Raw genomic sequence first — 17,198 nt, forward strand, 5'->3', positions numbered from 1 at the left:
AAGTGATATTACCTCCCAGCGGACGGTCTTCCATCAGAGGGTTGAACGTCTGTTGGTCATTGTCATCTCCAGAGTCCTCATCAGCCTGCTGCTCTTCCTCATCATCGCTGGAGGACAACTCCACCTTTGAGACCGCTGTTGAGCTCTTTCCTTTGCGCTTCTTCTCATACGATCTTTTTACAGCCACAGCCTTCTTTTCAGGCTTGTCTTTGTCCTTTACTTCATCTTGTTTTGTCACGCGGCTTGATCGCCTCTTGGCTGTTCTCGTTATGTCTTGATCAGAGTCGGAAGTGTCAGAGACATTTTGTTTTTTCTTCTTTGATGCCTTCTTGCCTTTACTTTCCACATCAGACTCTGAGCCTTCGGACTTCCTCTTGCGTTTGGATTTTTTCTCTGTACCTGCTGAAGGTTTCTCTTTAAATAAATGTTTCTTGGAACTTGGAATTTCTTTCTCCTCATTGCTACTGTTGTATTCTGCCACCTCTTCCAGCAACATGTCAGGAACCCCATCTGAATCTGAGTCTTTTGCATCTTTCTCTGACAACGAAGTTTTAATCTTCTTCTTGTCTTCTTTCTTAGTCTTACTCGATTTCTTGGAGGACTTGGACTTTGCAACCTTTTCCTTCTCTGACTCCTGCTCAGATTCGGAGGAGTCCTCAAGGCTCTTTTTACCGACTTGCTTCCTCAGGGGAGTGGTCTTCAGTCTACTGGGGTGCCGATTGGGTGGAGGGCTGGCTGGTTCATTTCCTGTACCACAACCACCACTTTCCTCATCTTGTTCTTTGTTTTTGGACCTGGAGGACTTTGACCGACTTGTCCTCACAACTGGCACCGGAGTCAGTTTAACAATGAGGTTCTTCACTTTCTGTTGGGGGCGCCCATTCAGTTTTGCATCTGTGTCTGTGGCCGAAGTCGGAGCAGTATGAGCCAGCATGTGGGGATCGGCAAGACTTTCCACCATCTGAAAAAGCTCCTCGGGAACTGAAGGAGGAACAGACATAATGTCATGATCAAGTGATGTTTCACCAGGGGACAGCAGCTCACCATCACAAACTGCTGCTTTAACAACACGTTTGGTTAAATCTTCTGTTTGGTTGCCTTTACCAACTGGTTCCTTGTGCGGTTCCTTTTCCGTTGCCTCGTCCGGCGCGCCACCCAGTTTGTTGCACAGAGGCTCAGCTTGCTCCTTCTCCGGCTCAACACGCTGCTTTACATCATGCTGGTCAGCATGCCCCTCCTGAGACTTACTGTGTGTCACTGGCTCCTCATCGTGCTCTTCATTCAGATCTTGTACCGCATCTGAGGTCTCAGTTTCGTCCGCCTCCTCTAGCTCATCATCTTCAGTCTTCAGCACAGGATGCACCGCATTCCTGCTTTTTCGGACTTGCCGTTGCCCCTTTTCGCCATTCTGTAGCTCCATACTTCTGAACTCTGGTTCCAAGGCCTCCTCCAGAGCAGTGTGGGCTTTTTTCAAATCAGAAAGCACCGCCTTGAATGCTTTCAAATGCCTGTACCTGACAGACTTGTCATCCTGCTCTGCAGCAGCTTGCTGCACAAACTGGATGAATGTATTGTTCAAACCAGTTGTGGTTTCAACCAACTTTTTTGCTTTCTTTAAGAGTTCTTTGGGTATCGTCAGTTTTTTGTATGAGAATGTTATGGTCCCTGAGCCGTCTGTGTGTTCCTTCCCATTTACAACTACTTTGTGCTCTTTGACTTCACTGCTATTACATGTCTTGCTCTTGTGTTCCTCGCCTTTGCTGGATTTGCGCTGCTTGGTTTTCTCATTGTCAATCTTTGCCATGATGCCGTTACACTTGGAGATCAGGTCCTGGAGAGGTTCGCGCCTGCACACATAGCAGTGCCACTTGGAGTTCTCATCAGTGATGACTGATAACTCTCTTCTGCCCAGGTTGCGAAGGATACACTTCTTGCAGAAGGCGTTGTTGCAGTAGTCGCAGCAGATGAGTTTTCCCCCTTCAGCACACCACCTTTTAAGTAGAGGATTGGAATATGCTTGATTTACTCTACTACTACGACACAACTACACTAAATGGTTTTAGCTACACTGATATGTCTTACCTGCACTGCTCGTCCATTCCATCGGCATCTCTACTGATGTCATCACTTGTGTAATACTTGTAACATGACTAGAAGAAAGGAGATATCATAGACAAGGCTGTATCAAATGAAATGGTGGTCAAAAATAATATACATACAATTACTTTAAAAACATGGGTGTACCTTGCAAATAAGCACTTTAAGAGCAGGGTGCTGATGTACAGAGTTTCGCTGAAACTGGTTAACTTGCTTTCCACAGGCTGTGCAGTTTATCTTCCGTTGCAGCGTGTCATCTGTGGGCAAGCACTCTTATTTCCTTTTTTTATTTGAAACATTAAAAAAATAAAAATTCCACCGACACTGTGGATTTTTTCAAAACACTTTTTTTCAAGTCAAAAATAAATTTCCCCAACAAAAATAATAGAAATTCAAATCTGCATAGGTCAAAGTGTCATCATAAAACTAAGTCAAGAGCCAAACATGGTACAACAAGTAAGGCATAAAAAAAAACACAGAACGCTATGTTAAGTTAAGAACAAACATGTCACATGAACAGAATTTGGATACAGAAGCAGACAGGACACGGAAGTGGAAAAGTAAAAGTCTAAATGCACAAAAAGTAACAACAGACAGCAGGGCTCGATTTAGGAGGCATGGAAGAAAGCTTGACGTTCTGACAACCTGTCACTAAGCAACTCCATCTTAAACACAGTGGCATAAGGCCATGCCCAATCCCATATGGGGTCATTCCATGCCAAATCACATAAAAACAGATTTAGATTTTAATAGAACTAGCTGTACTTGTTGATAGTGATGACACAACACAATCTCAAATTTTCAGTCAATCGGAGCAGGGGTTGTGTACGCTGTTGTGTGACTTCAATGAGGGGTCCCCTTGACTGACTGATGTGACGACACGCTGCTGACGTAACTGAGGACAAGATGCGGACGTTACAGTGGGAAGGGCAGGCGTGAAAGAGGACTCTAAAGGCAAGCCCCCAGTATGTGCATCATGTAAAACATCTCCCAAAAATGGGATATGAAGAAACTGCAAGCTATCAGTTACGCAGAGGACCATGAGAATCAAGCAACCGCGAGAGAATTCAAGATCAACTAATCCATGGTGCTTCGTGCTTCAGTTTTATGAAACGCCATCTATCCATTCCGAGCAAGGACAACCGTCGCGCAGCAACATTCGGCGGATTACCAGGAAAAGCTGGCCATCTTCCGCTCCTACTGCAGTAAAAAGTGTAATGTTCTGCTTTACGTTCAATAAAGACGATATCTTGGAGATTCTACACCTTGATTCTGCTGCTCTGCCGGCCTCACTTGGCTTCCATTACCAACTGTTGTCTCAACCAATCCCACATATCCATTTGGACTACAAAAAGTGATGAGCAACAAGCATACTTCGCATTTTGAAATACAAGAAGGTTGCAGACAAAACATCTAGCCCAACCATATCACCAACATGGATGAGGTGCCGCTCACTTTCGCCATCCCGGTGAACCACACGATAGAGCAGGGGACCAGCACGGTAGAGAGATATACAACGGGGTGCATGAAGTCGGCATTTACTGCTGTGCTTGATTACCATGGTAATGGACAGAATTGTTCCATTCACCTGCCATGCATGTTTTATTTGGGAATGTGGGAGGAAACTGGAGTACCCGGACAAAACCCACGCAGGCACGGCCAGAGCCGGAATCAAACACTGCACCTCTGCACTGTGAGGTCGACATGCTAACCAGTTGATGACTGTGCCGCCACCACTAAAACTTAGAATCACCAAACTTTTAAGTTAGTGTGATGGATGCATTGAGTGTAAATATATTAGTCATGCCCAGAGTGAAACGTTCAGCTGCAACATTTGTAGCAACAAAGCTAACCCAATGTAAATGGCTGCTACCTTTGCAGCAACAATGCTAACCCAATGTCAATGACACCAACTTGCATTGTGTGAGTTTAACGTTATTTAAACCTCACTACTCTGAGCCTTCAAAACCGCTGACTTCACGGCCCATGCTCCCAAGCCGGTGACAGTGCGATTTGGAAGCCGGAGGAGGTGGGGCTGGGACAGTGAGCTGGCACCACCATTTCACAAATAGCAATTCCACACATCAAAGTAACATTATAAAAACTATACAGTTTTTAAATAATACTATGTATAATGTGGTAGTACTACATTGGCACAGAAAGGAGTCAGATTGCGCATGCTGTTGCAGTTGGGCTCGATGGCTCCCCTCTGATTGTCAACATGCATTTTAGATGAACACATTAAGTTTATTGTCAGTCAGAGAGTTAGAAGGTGCAGAATAATGTTCAGAGAGCCAAGATCAATCGAAAATTAATCTGAGTAAGTACTGACAAGACCATTAAGAAAAACAATGAAAGGTGAAAGCTTATCAAAACGGGTGTTTTAAAAAAATAAAGCCGCGGTGATCAGTGCCCATCTCCATCCCTGAGTGTGGAGTGCTTGGGAAATTGTGGCGAAATCTGCTGGGTCAATGACAGGTTAGAACGTACTGTCACGTGAGGAACAGCATTTGGACCCAGAAGCAGACAATAGATGGAAATAAAAAAGTAAATGTATTTATACTTAAAACTACAAAGTAACAATCGAGAGCAGGTCTCTCGATTGCAGAAATACTGCGAGACATCAGGCCATGCTCGATCCCACAAGAAATAAAGATGACAGCATAAAACACGATAGCAACTGACATAACCAATAACCCAAACCAAAACACATCCATCCATTTTCTGAGACGCTTATTCTCACGAGGGTCGCAGGACGTGCTGGTAGGCTCCAGCACGCCCTGCGACCCTTGTGAGCTGTATTCGGGCCAAACACAGTCACACCAAAATGTGTAATCCAAAAGTGAGAATAGTGCAGAATAATCACTGGTGGGGTTTTTTTTTTTTACCTGTAATGGACCAACAAAATACAGATACAATATTTTCAGTCGCATTTCAATTAAACCGATGTTATCTTCATTCAAATGTCAACAGAAACAAATGTTAAGAACCTGAAGATATATGACCATTGCCATGGTTTCATAGATCAGGGGTCCCCAACCTTTTTTGCCCCACGGACCGGTTTATGTCAAACAATATTTTCAGGGACCGGCATTTAAGATGTGGCGGGTTAATACAACAAAAGAATATAGTATGAGCTGCATGAAAACTGTGGTGTTTTCGAAATATAATAATAAACACAAGGAGTGTCTAATCTGGCCGCAACACTGATTGCTATGGTAATGTTTAATGCCTTCAAAATACGATACAACGCAAATTCAAAGTGCATGAAAATGACAACTCACCACAGCCCCGAGCTTGATTTTCTGCAACTAGACGGTCCCATCTCGGGGTAATAGGAGACAACGACACCTTAAGTGTGTGGTTTATGTCCAGTCTACTTAGTAATTTTGTTTTAGTCGCCGTTGCTGCAGAAACCCCCCACCTCACACAGGTAGGATGTTGGAAATAGCAACAGTGCTATTGTGGCAATCTCAGAGTATTCAGACATAACTTTAATCCAGTTGTCTCGAACGTACTTTTAAGGCCGCCGTCATTTGCGATCTCCAGCAGTTTTTTTTAACTCATTTTGCGACCTCCAGCGTTTTGTTTTTAGCGTAATCGGTCACGTGACGGAGAAGCGTGGCTTGACGTGAGTCAAGCGTGACACAGACGGATGTAACGGAGAATCCGGTAATTTTTCAAAATAAAACATCTTTCATCATTCCGAAATAAATAAAACTGAATTAAGGCAAGTTCTTTCTGTGCGGCCTGGTACCAAATGCCCTGCGGACCGGTAGCGGTCCGCGGACCGGCGGTTGGGGACCCCTGTCATAGATGACACTCACAACTATGTTTTGCTTCCATCCATAGATTTTAAAGTACTGACTTTAGGTTCATGTAGCATAAATGTATTCCCTTGTCTGGTCCAAACATATGATTATTGACACACATTAACACCCATAAAATGAACAGGTTCCATCTCATGCTTTGACTGTTCATCACTGCACAAAAACACATTTCAACGCTGAATTATTACCATTACCTGAAGTTTGCTGTTTGTAATCCACTCTGAACTTCACAGTGCCTTTATTTTCACTCCCTGCAGGCCGCAACACTAAGGTGCCTTGGAACACAAATAGAACAAGCTCAGTTTCATCTTAATTTCATCCATCCATCCATTTTCTACCGCTTATCCGGGGTCAGGTCGCGGGGGCAGCAGCTTTAGCAGGGAAGCCCAGACTTCCCTCACTCCAGCCACTTCTTCCTGCTCTTCCCGAGGTCTCCAGAGGCGTTCCCAGGCCAGCTGGGTGACATAGTCTCTCCAGCGTGTCCTGGGTCGTCTCTGGGGCCTCCTGTCGGTGGGACATGCCCGGAACACCTCAGGTGTTGAGGAGGTATCCTAATCAGATGCCCGAGCCATCTCATCTGGTTCCTCTGGATGCGGAGGAGAAGCGGCTCGACTCTGAGCCCCTCCCGGATGACCGAGCTTCTCACCTTATCTCTAAGGGAGAGCTCGGACACCCTGCGGAGAAAACTCATTTCGGCAGCTTGTATCCAGGATCTCGTTCTTTCAGTCACGCCCCATAGCTTGTGGCCATAGATGAGGGTTGGAACGTAGATTAAGCGGTAAATTGAGAGCTTCGCCTTTTGGCTCAGCTCCTTCTTCGCCACGACAGACCGATACAAAGTCTGCATCACAGCAGACGCTGCACCGATCCGCCTGTGGATCTCTCGCTCCCTTCTGCCCTCATTTGTGAACACGACCCCAAGATACTTAAACTCCTCCACTTGGGGCAACATCTCCTCCCTGACCCAGAGAGGGCTCTCCACCCTTATCCGACTGATGAGTATTGTTTCAGATTTGGAGGTGGTGATTTTCATCCCAACCGCTTCACACTCGGCTGAGAAACGTTCCAGTGAGATTTGGTAAGCCCTGCTTGATGGAGCCAACAGTAGCAAATCATCTGCAAAAAGCAGAGTGCAAAACTGAGCCCACCAAACCGGACCCCCTCAACGCCTCAGCTGCGCCTAGAAATTCTGTCAATAAAGGTTACGAACAGAATCGGCAACAAAGGGCAGCCATGGCGGAATCCAACCCTCACTTGAAACAATTCCGACTTACTGCCGGCAATGCGAACCAAACTCAGACATCGGTGTTATAAGGACCAAACAGCCCATATCAGGGGGTTCAGTACCCCATACCCCTGAAGCACCCCCCACAGATCTCCCCGAGGGACACGGTCGAACGCCTTCTTCAAGTCCACAAAGCACATGTACTGTAGACTGGTTGGTTGAGTTCCCATGTGCCCTCGAGGACTCTGCTAAGGGTGTAGAGCTGGGCCACTGTTCCACAGCCGGGATGAAAACCACACTGCTCCTCCTGAATCTGAGTCTGAATCAACTAATTGCAAAAAAAAAAAAAAAAAACACACATTCATACCTTTAGATGTGCTGCCTGCATTACTGTCAGAAGTGGTCCCTTCATTGTCACTGTCATCTGATTTGCCAGAATCATTCCCTCCACTAACTTTAGCTACAGTAGTGGAATTCCTATAACGTGGGAGCAGAAAATATTAAGAGTGTGCTAACACAAGAACGGAAGGATTAACTGAAAAAAAAAATGTTTCTCACCTCTTGTTACGGGAAGAGGAGAGTGTTGCTTCTGTAGAGCTACAAGGCTACAAGTATAAAACGTAAATAAGGTAAGATTCAATGGTAGACAACCAAGAGTGCACAATGGAATAAGACCTACCTCCTCTGTATTTTCTGCCATTTGGTCTTGACTGGTTTCGGGAATAGGCAGACTCATTTTACCTGGAAAAAAATAATAATAATAAAAACAGAATGTATGCCTTTCGTATTGGGAATTTCTTTTCAAACAGCTTCTCTTAAAACATCATCAGACACGAAATAACGACAAATAAGATTCCAAGGAAATGTTGCAGGTGTGAGGATGATGGCTTCTTCTAAGCTTGAAAATTGCAAGAACATGTTATACAGTCATAACCTACTGTATTTGAAGCAAGTCTTTTCTCGTGTTTCAACTTTTGTCCATCTTTGTTCCGAAAGCTCAGAGTACCGGTATGCTTCATACCAGCTCACATTCTGCTGTTATCATAAACTTTCACAGAATTGGATCATTTCATTTTTGAGTTGATCAGACATTGATTTTCCATGTTTTGTTTTGTTTAGTTTTTTACTTCCATGAAGGATACTCTTTCTTCACAGCACGACTTTTTTTTGACAAGGTAGTTAGTCGCTTTGAATTTGCGTTCAATAGTGAAAGGTGACAAAGTAAAAATCTGATAACTTAGTGATTTATTATCAATTGTCAACTAAATCTACATAGACTCCTGCAAATATTATCATGATCCAACCTAATATTTTGGATTTTCTGAACATTAAACGTCTGCCTTACCATAGAAAACAATGATAAAAATTCTAAATATTGGGGCGATTTTACATCATTTTAGAGGTTTAAGTCGGCATAAGTACAGTGAAACTCCTCTACAACATGCGCGAAAATACCCCCTAGTGTGAAAAAATCTTCATGCATTAACACCATTCCCACTTTCCTGCCCCCCCATACAACGAAAAAAACCCCTGTTGCGTTATACAAAATCATTTTCTCTGCTCTTGCCTCGCGACGAGATTCACTACAACCAAGTCTAATCCAACAGCGACCTCTACTGCTTTGTTCGGAAACGGCAACAGCAACTACCACACTGTTTTACATGTAGCGACGCCACTCGAGTGAAGCGCGACTCAGCAGTCGATCGTCCGTTGCGCTGCTCTCTGCTGTGCGTGCATCAGCGCGAACATGTACGCACGCGCGCGTTTTGGCTTCAACCAATCAGTGCTGACGCAACGGACGTTACACATCAAAGAGCTTTAATCTATGACAACAGCTAAGCTAGCCTAGCCACGACAACGGCTACGTTAGTTAATTGAGACGACACGACGCTCGAGGTTGGACGGACATGCTCGCCATCAATCTGTATGTTTCTCTTCCTTTCTTTCCTTTTCTGTCCAAATATATATTTTTCTACTACAATAGTAGTCTCGTCCACGACGTATTTTTTCGTCCCACCAGGGTTTAGCCAGTGTGATTATAAAGAGACCAAAATCTCTTCATACACATGCGCAGTAGTCCAGGAAGTATTTGTTATTGTTAGTTTCAGACGCAGTAGGAACGTTGCATTGCTAAAATGGCTAAAAAGCGGACCTTTGGATGTCAAGCAGCTAAGTCAAGAAGAGCTCTGACGCTGCAAGAGAGGGTAAAAGTGATCAAAATGGAAGACGGAGGAAGCAAAATAAAATACATTATCCAAGAAATTGATGTAAGTGAAAGTGAATGCTGATCGTAAATTTCACAATTTCTTTCCCTTTTTTTCTTTCTACACTGACTATATGAAGTGTAAAATAAGTGTATGCTCATACTTATGCACTATTGGAATAAAAATAAAGAGTACACATATGTTTGTGTGTGCGTGTAAACATACGCGTGTGTGTGTGTGTTTACATCTGAGATCAAATTTGCTACATTGAAAAACCCCCTGTTGTGAAAAATTTCTTGCTGCAAACATGATTTTGTTGTAGAGGAGTTTCACTGTATAGGGTTGTTTGCAGTTTCCCCACATTAAGCATAGTTTGACTGTCCTGTCTTGTCTTGTCTTCTCAATAAAGATGCTGGGAAACAACCACAAGAGGGAGCCTCGCCATCTTGAATGGGCAGGAGTCCCTTCCGATGTTTGGCTCGAAATTAACCAACCATAACGAGAGGTTTTTACCGATTTTGACACGGATTGGTTTGTTAGAAACATCACAAATGCAATTATGATACTAAATGTGGATAATTTTATAATCAGGGCTTTCATAATATATTACATTAATGTTTGCAGTCAAGTGCTTCTCTGATATAAAGACGAACGATACTGTGTCTAACAAGGCTTCAAGGTCTCGGCTGTTAGTTGGTAATACAAATAGCCACTGAGGATGTTTATTTTTCCCGGAGATTTTTTTGTTTTTGTTTTTCCTTGCCGTCCTTGGGGGGTTACGATCAGGGGATGTTAACATTTGTCAACAGCAGGCTTGGAAAGCTCTTTCAGACTCTTTTGTGATTAAGGGCAACATAAATAAATTTGACATTTGCATCCGCGAGGGAGTTGGATCCTATCAAAGAGACAAAATATAGTAGTGACTACCACCAATTTATGTTGTTGTCATTGGTTGTGTTCACCTTTCATGATGTGAGAAGTAACATGAATCTGGGGGAAAAAGAAGGATCAATTTCTGGTTTTATTAATCGATATTGGGCTATGAAAAGTTAAATTGATTTGATTCCATTAATCGATTTTCTAAACCCAGCTCTAACTCCACTCATTTTCACTACATTATAGATCACTGGGCCTAAGCGTGGAGCAGAAGTTTATCAGCAACAAAACGTATTGAAGAATGGTAAATTTAAAAAATAAATCCAGCATTTACTGGTCGCACAGGGGCAAGTAAATGAAATATTCAATTGCAATGTCTCACATTTTGACAGCAAAATGCCACCATTTAAGAGCAGTTTACCGACCGAAGGAAGTAAAGCATATTCCACCCCCAAATAGCAGCCATTGCATTTGAAAATTGGATTCTACCACATTAACGATGTCGATCTCAATTCCACTGGTCAACGCGGGAGAGAAGGTCTAGTCCTCTGTTTGCTCCTTTCTTCTAATTTCCACCTTGACATGATTTGCAAACACATCAAACTCTTATCAGCGACGCTAAGTTCAGACCAGCGGCCGCCCTGCTAGCAAAGCTACTTCTTTATACCCTCCATCCCCTTGTTGCCCAGGCAACCTTGCACTCACCCCCGCCCCCTCCCAGTTGTGCTGCAAACCACCAATGCATGGGCATGCACCGAAAAATGCAATGCTCGGGGCCTTGCATCCCTCTGACGATATCATGGCAGGAACCGCAACGCTCAAGGCTGGCTGGCACTGCTAGCTACCTAGCAGTTACTACATTGAACCATTTTGCGCCGCGAAACAGACCGCGACCCTTCAATGAAGTCGGTTTAGAATACTGCAACTAAACCCGGCTACCATTCTGAGACACGCACGAGAATATTGGTACTTGCATTCGTAGTAAGTTCAACATTGCCGGTCGGCAGCGGCTAGTTAGCCTAGCGTGCTAAATACCAACAAGTACTAATGGTTTGGCGTTCGGCTAGCAAATGGGGTAGCTCACTCAGTATAATCAATGCACAACACACTTGTGTAAGCACACGAAAAAGTGTGTGTTATACCTGCTGGTCGCGGTCTTCATTTCTCGATATAAGAAGACGGGCTTTGTTCTCGTCGCGGACGGGTGGATGGACCTAAAGTGCCGATGTTTACCAGGAGCAAGGAGACACAAGTCCCCGAATAAGGGTAAGAACTCCAGTCAGTGGAGACAAAGCGCGGAGACCATCTTGCCGGATGGCCGTGGACGCGCTAAAATGGCGCATGGAGCCCAAATCCTGCGAGGGCTCCCATTGGCTGACGGCCTCAGATGCCCTCCCGTCCTCACTGGTCCACAAGGTGGGCGCACCATGCAAACTGGAGCGACACACAAGCAAACGTTTTAACGGTATGCATGGCTACAACTGTGCTGTGCTTTTTACGCTTATGAAAAATCATCCATCCATCCTCAAAAGGGTTGCTGGTGTGCTCGAGCCTTTCCCAGCTGTCTTCGGGTAGTAGGCTGGGTACACTCTGAACTGGTTGCCAGCCAAATCGCATTGCAAACAATCACACCTAGAACAGGGGAGTCAAACTCATTTCACATTGTGGGCCACATACAGACTCGGTCGATGTCAAGTGGGCCGGACCATTAACCTTTTTCCATACTCCGCTATAAATAACCATAATATCATGTATTTCCTTTGTTTTGGTATAAAGAAGCATTGGCGCATTGATACTGTCTGCTGTGTTGGGTCTGTCTCAGTGCCGGATTGAGACTGCTGCTTTCTTCTCTGATCAAAACGGTCTGCCGCCTAGCGGACCATCCATGAATTGCATTTTATTAAAAATATTAATTCTTTATAATGCATTTTTCCACTTTAAAATTATCCTGCGGGCCAGATTGAACCTCCTTGGCGGGGGTGGGGGGGCGGTTCAGGCCCACGGGCTTTATATTTGACACCACCGATGGAGAGTGTCCCATTAACCCGCCAGGCATGTTTTTGTAATGTGGGAGGAAACCGGACTACCCAGACAAGACCCACGCAGGAACGGGGAGAACATGCAAACTCCACAGAGTGAGGCCCGAGCTAGAATTGAACCCTGCACCTCTGCACTGTGAGGTAGACGTGCTAACTAGTTGTCCGCCCCGCCCCTCCCCCCCTTTGTTTTTGTCAATGCCACTTATTAAATGAAGAACAATCATTCATTCATGAAGCGGAACCATGGTTGACTGAGCATGTCCGCAATGCAGCGGTCTGGGGTTCTGGCCTTCCCAATGCCTGCGTACTAATGAGAACGTTTCTCATCCTAAAGATTAACATATTTCTTTCTTTTTCGCCATGACACCTGGAGCTCCATATGGAATGAAGCCGAAATGTAAAAAAAAGATAGTCTGAAAACAGAAAAAAAAACAGTTTCTTTTCCCCCAAATGAATCCATCCATCCATCCATCCATTATCTGACCGGCATATCCTCACGAGTTTCTTCAAGTGAATGGAACTTATTATATATACTTATAACTTATAATATATATTCCACATTATTGTACTATATAAAAACATACAATAATAACATAATTAAATAGAATGCAACAAATTAAACAGTTGTCATGGAGAGCGCCCCCCACCCAGCTCTTCTTTCGTAAGTGCTTTGCAATAATGTCGGGTTTAGAATGTGCACATCTTGGCCACAAGTGGGCAGTAAAATTCCCTGTTGTCAACCTCGGTCGCCGAATTTTGGGCGAGTTTTGGTAAACTGCTTTGCTGTTGGTTGTTTCGTCGAGGAGGTAGAAGACCCTATATGAAACAAATATTAATTCGAGAATATGTAGCAGAATGTGTTTAAACAGGTGAATAATCAGTTTATTTTGTGTCCCCAATATTTTGGAAAATTAATTGCGTTGCATTGCATTGCATAACGACAGTCTGTCAAGCTCAGCAATAATAGCGCCAGTCATATTAATTTGCAATAATATTCGTTGTTACATCCAATTTCACCGTCTATTGAATGTTTCCAGTTACAATGATTTTTTTCTTTACCCTGTCAAACGATTGGACATTCTGCAATGTTAATTTAAGCACTATATTTAAATGTGTTGATTGTTGAATTTTTTTTCTCGATTCAGCCTCAATCAAATTAGCGCAATCAAAATAAATTTGCTTCAAGTAGAAGTAAGTTAGCAGTTTTCATTCTCATGAATACAGGTTACCGGTAATTAAAAATGCAAACTAAACATATTCAGCTGGATGTATTTTTTTCATGCTTACCATGATAAGTTTTACCACCTCTAAAAACTAATGCGGTTTTAGGCAATTGTTTTCCACGCGAATTTGTGGAAAATATGTGTCGATCCCATTCAGCTGATTGGATCTCGTTAAGTCTACAGATACCATAATGTGTCATTTTCCTGCACTTCATACATGGGGAAATTTAAATGACTCAAAATCTTCATATGGCTTTCCCACGCAAGATTTTGTATTATTCTTTTTTTTTTTATGTGATGTGAGCTCGATAAATGCTGGTTCACAGCTTTCTTATCTGGTGTGAAAAGTGGGTCAGGAAGCATAGCACTAAAGCGGATGTTGCTACAAATAAATCCTTGAAGACATGCAGTATGTTCTCAATGATGTGTATCAGTGTCTTCATAACTATTTGTACAATTAGAGTTTTTGCCTTAATCCAAGGTCAACTTGTCTCAAGGGGAGAAGGAAACACCTCATGATCCAAGGCATACCACATCATAAGGAGGCCAAGATTATTACAGTTAATGAAAACTAACACCAAAAAAACCAAACCTTAAATTAAATTGAAAAAAAAAAACATCTTCCTTAACAAAATAATTAAAAACAAAAATGCTTTTTAAAAAATTGAAACTATTATAATTATAGACATATAATTATATAATTCAACTACCGGTATCTATAATTTTAGGTGAAAATGTCCTTTGTTTTTCATCCATACATCCATTTTCTAATTTGTTTATCCCCACAAGGGTCACTGGAGCCTGTCGGGCAGTTGGCGGCGGACACAGAGATGAACAATCATTCGTGCTCACACTCACACCTCGGGACAATTTCGACTGTTCCATTAACCCGCCATGTACTGTATGTATGTTTTTGTAATGTGGGAAATCTGAGATACATATGAGATAGGGTAGGCATATCTCCACAAAAGATGATTTCTTGACACAATCCAATACAATTCTTGATACACGGGGTATGATTCAAGGGTGTAATGTAACAATTTTAAAATGTAACGACTCAATTCTGTTTAATTCAGTGAGATAACAATTCCTTATGTGATGGTTGCAGCTTTTGTCAAGTTTATTAATATGCAAAAACATGTAAAAGCTCTCCAGGGCCCAAACTATCCAAGTTAATTTCATTCAAAGAAACAAAAAATCAACAGTAACATCCAACTGATTTATATAAAGTGTACCTCTTTCATAAAAGGTGATTCGATACGTCTCTCGAGACATGGAGCGTGATACAAGTCAAGGAAGGGACTACCGTACTTAAAATGCAACAATTTGTCACATCGAAACCGGTTTTCCAATATGAATCAGTTTCCGTTAGACTCCTAACATATATAATGATATATATCTATATCTATATATCCAGGGGCCACTCTGACTGGGCGCGGGCTACATGCGTTGCCCATCCTCACTGCAAGTCCTTATATGGTGGCACTTTCCTCTTATGTCTTTCCATCAACTGCATTTGTTGTTGATATAAAAAGCAGACATTTGAAAGTGGGGCTCATTCAGCTTTGTGTTCCACCCGACAGCATCGGCCTGTGCTCAACTTCTAAATCATGACACCATTTAGGATTGATGTAATATCCATACTTGTGGCCTTCTTTTCAGCATCCGTTGTGGTTTCCAAAGACATCAATCTGAAGGCTATCAAGGAAGCGGCAGAGGATGCATGTCTTCTCCCTGTAAGTATATACAAACAAAAATGATCAAATAATGTTAATTATATTTATTATGTTGAGCTTTTTGCCTTTTCCACAGGTGCACAGTATAATGGTCCAAAAGCCAAAAACCACAAAATGTTTGGTAGGTTTGAGACATTTTCAGATGACAGACAGCAAGGTAGGCTTTTTCACACGTAGTTTAGAGTATAAACAGTGGCCTTTCTTTACAGAAAAGTTTCTTTTGCGAAGCTGAGAAGGCTTTGAACCCCGTTTTATCAAAATCACTGAGTGTAATGCAGCAAAGGTCAAACAACACCACATGTCCGGTAGGTTTGAGACATTCTCAAATGACAGCAGTGTAGGCTTTGTCAAACGAACGTGTAGTTGACATTATTAACAGGGGGCTTTCTTTCCAGAAAAGTCCATTCTGCAAAAGAGGCAAAGCCTTGAAAAATACTACCGGTAAGGAACTAAGGATACTTGGCCGTAACCTGCAGCAGTACAACAACAAGGTAATCTATTATTAAGATACATACTGGTTCATAAAAACTTTGATTTTTCAAGTCTTGTGTATTACTGATCTCATCCGCGTATTGTGTTCCAGAATGGAGTTAAGACGTGTTACCTGAGAGAGGACACAAAATATCCTCTATGCAAATTGTTGGAGGAAATCGCAAACTGTGCACTGCTACAGGTTAAATGATAAAAGTGATGCTTCTTGATGTGTTTTCATGAAAATAATTTATAAATTATGTTTTATCAATTAGAAGATCAGAAATATATTTTTGCACATTGTTGTTGAAGTGTTCATATTTATTTATCAGTATAGTTTAGAAGCAGGGTTGCTGCTACCCCTTTGGGTGCCCTGAAATGAAAAGTCAGAGGATAATCCCCACCCAACCCCACCCCAATATTACAATTTTTCATGGCCTGAATTTTTGTGTGTGGGTATGTATTGGGTGGGGGGGGGGGTGCATAGATACATGTACGTGTTAAAAAATGTAAATTGTAATGTAATCCAAATGTCAGAATATTAAAGACACTCAAAAACGTTTAATCGCCTTTGGATCTGTGTGTGTGTGTGTGTGCATGCGTGTGCACTTCATTATTCTGTTGCAAAAAAAAATCTATAAAGCAAACCTAAAAAAGTAAATACAATGTTTATTTTTAGATAGATAGATATATCTTAATCTCTTGAGAGAAAGTAGATTTGGTACCTGCATAACATTTTTCAAATCTTTCCGCTTTATTATAACTTGTGAAAGGTAGAAAAGATCTCGAGAACTTCTCAAAAAGTTCACGTCACTGCCCACCACCCATCCCCATCTCATACAAAGACACTTTTTGTGTGGCATATGTTTATATTAATTTATTCACGTGACAAATTTAAAAAAAATTAATTCATTTGAACATTTAATTCTTGGGCATGGTTTTATTTTTAACTCAAACATATTTTGACTTCAAAAAGTTATAACATTTATCACACACACACAAAAAAAACGCTCATTTGACTCAGTCACCTTTGACAGGCATTTAAACTTAAAAAATATCAGTCAAGGAATTTAACAAGAACATTCAGACCCACTGTACAGTGCAGTGGAATATTTGCCCCCTTGCTGATTTTTGTGTTCTTTGCATATTTATCACATACAAAAGGTTTCCCTTCATCAAACTAATTTTAATATTGCACAAAGACAATTCAAGTAAATACAAAATGCAATTTCTAAATGCCAATTCATTAAGGCGCAAAAAAAAATAAAAAAAATCCAATAGTGTCTGTGCCTATGTGAAAAAGTAATTGCCTCCTAAACCTACTAATGGGTTGTGCCGCCCTTGGCAGTAATAACTGAAAGTGAGCGTTTGCGGTAATTGGTGATGAGTCTTTCACATTGCTGTGGAAGAATTTTGGCCCAGTCTTCTTTGCAGAATTGCTTTAACTCTGCCATATTGGTGGGTTTCAAACACGAACTGCCTGTTTGAAATCACTCT

General features: G+C 42.2%; 2 protein-coding genes across 6 annotated transcripts in view; one reads left to right on the forward strand and one right to left on the reverse strand.

Moving 5' to 3' along the window:
- atrx (ATRX chromatin remodeler) overlaps positions 1-11,573 on the reverse strand; it is a 48,875-nt gene extending 37,302 nt beyond the window's left edge. For 3 of the 5 annotated variants that reach the window (XM_086105665.1, XM_086105666.1, XM_086105664.1), the window contains exons 1-8: positions 11,375-11,570; positions 7,832-7,893; positions 7,711-7,757; positions 7,520-7,629; positions 6,122-6,202; positions 2,245-2,354; positions 2,083-2,150; positions 13-1,991 (exon numbers count right to left, since the gene is read on the reverse strand). In XM_086105665.1, the coding sequence (XP_085961791.1) occupies positions 13-1,991; positions 2,083-2,150; positions 2,245-2,354; positions 6,122-6,202; positions 7,520-7,629; positions 7,711-7,757; positions 7,832-7,888 (2,452 nt within the window). In that variant the 5' untranslated portion in view covers positions 7,889-7,893; positions 11,375-11,570. Of the gene's footprint in view, positions 1-12; positions 1,992-2,082; positions 2,151-2,244; positions 2,355-6,121; positions 6,203-7,519; positions 7,630-7,710; positions 7,758-7,831; positions 7,894-11,374 lie in introns of all 5 variants that reach the window. The other 2 variants (XM_086105667.1, XM_086105668.1) reach the window with 2 other exon arrangements.
- A 3,485-nt stretch (positions 11,574-15,058) lies between these two features.
- LOC147209575 (uncharacterized) lies at positions 15,059-16,144 on the forward strand. The gene is made up of 5 exons (XM_086106056.1): positions 15,059-15,230; positions 15,307-15,351; positions 15,440-15,535; positions 15,626-15,721; positions 15,814-16,144. The coding sequence occupies exons 1-5, from the start codon at positions 15,105-15,107 to the stop codon at positions 15,910-15,912; spliced, it is 462 nt and encodes a 153-aa protein (XP_085962182.1). The 5' UTR covers positions 15,059-15,104; the 3' UTR covers positions 15,913-16,144.
- Positions 16,145-17,198: the final 1,054 nt, after the last annotated feature.

Source organism: Hippocampus guttulatus, chromosome 2, assembly GCF_054856545.1.
Source record: "Hippocampus guttulatus isolate MCC_2025c chromosome 2, RoL_Hgut_1.0, whole genome shotgun sequence".
Classification (NCBI taxonomy): Eukaryota; Metazoa; Chordata; class Actinopteri; order Syngnathiformes; family Syngnathidae; genus Hippocampus; species Hippocampus guttulatus.

Coding starts and splice junctions, on each gene's coding strand:
- LOC147209575 (XM_086106056.1), top strand. CDS start 15,105: ATGACACCATTTAGGATTGATGTAATATCCATACTTGTGGCCTTCTTT. Junction 15,231..15,306: donor AGGATGCATGTCTTCTCCCT/GTAAGTATATAC, acceptor CCTTTTCCACAG/GTGCACAGTATAATGGTCCA. Junction 15,722..15,813: donor TGCAGCAGTACAACAACAAG/GTAATCTATTAT, acceptor ATTGTGTTCCAG/AATGGAGTTAAGACGTGTTA.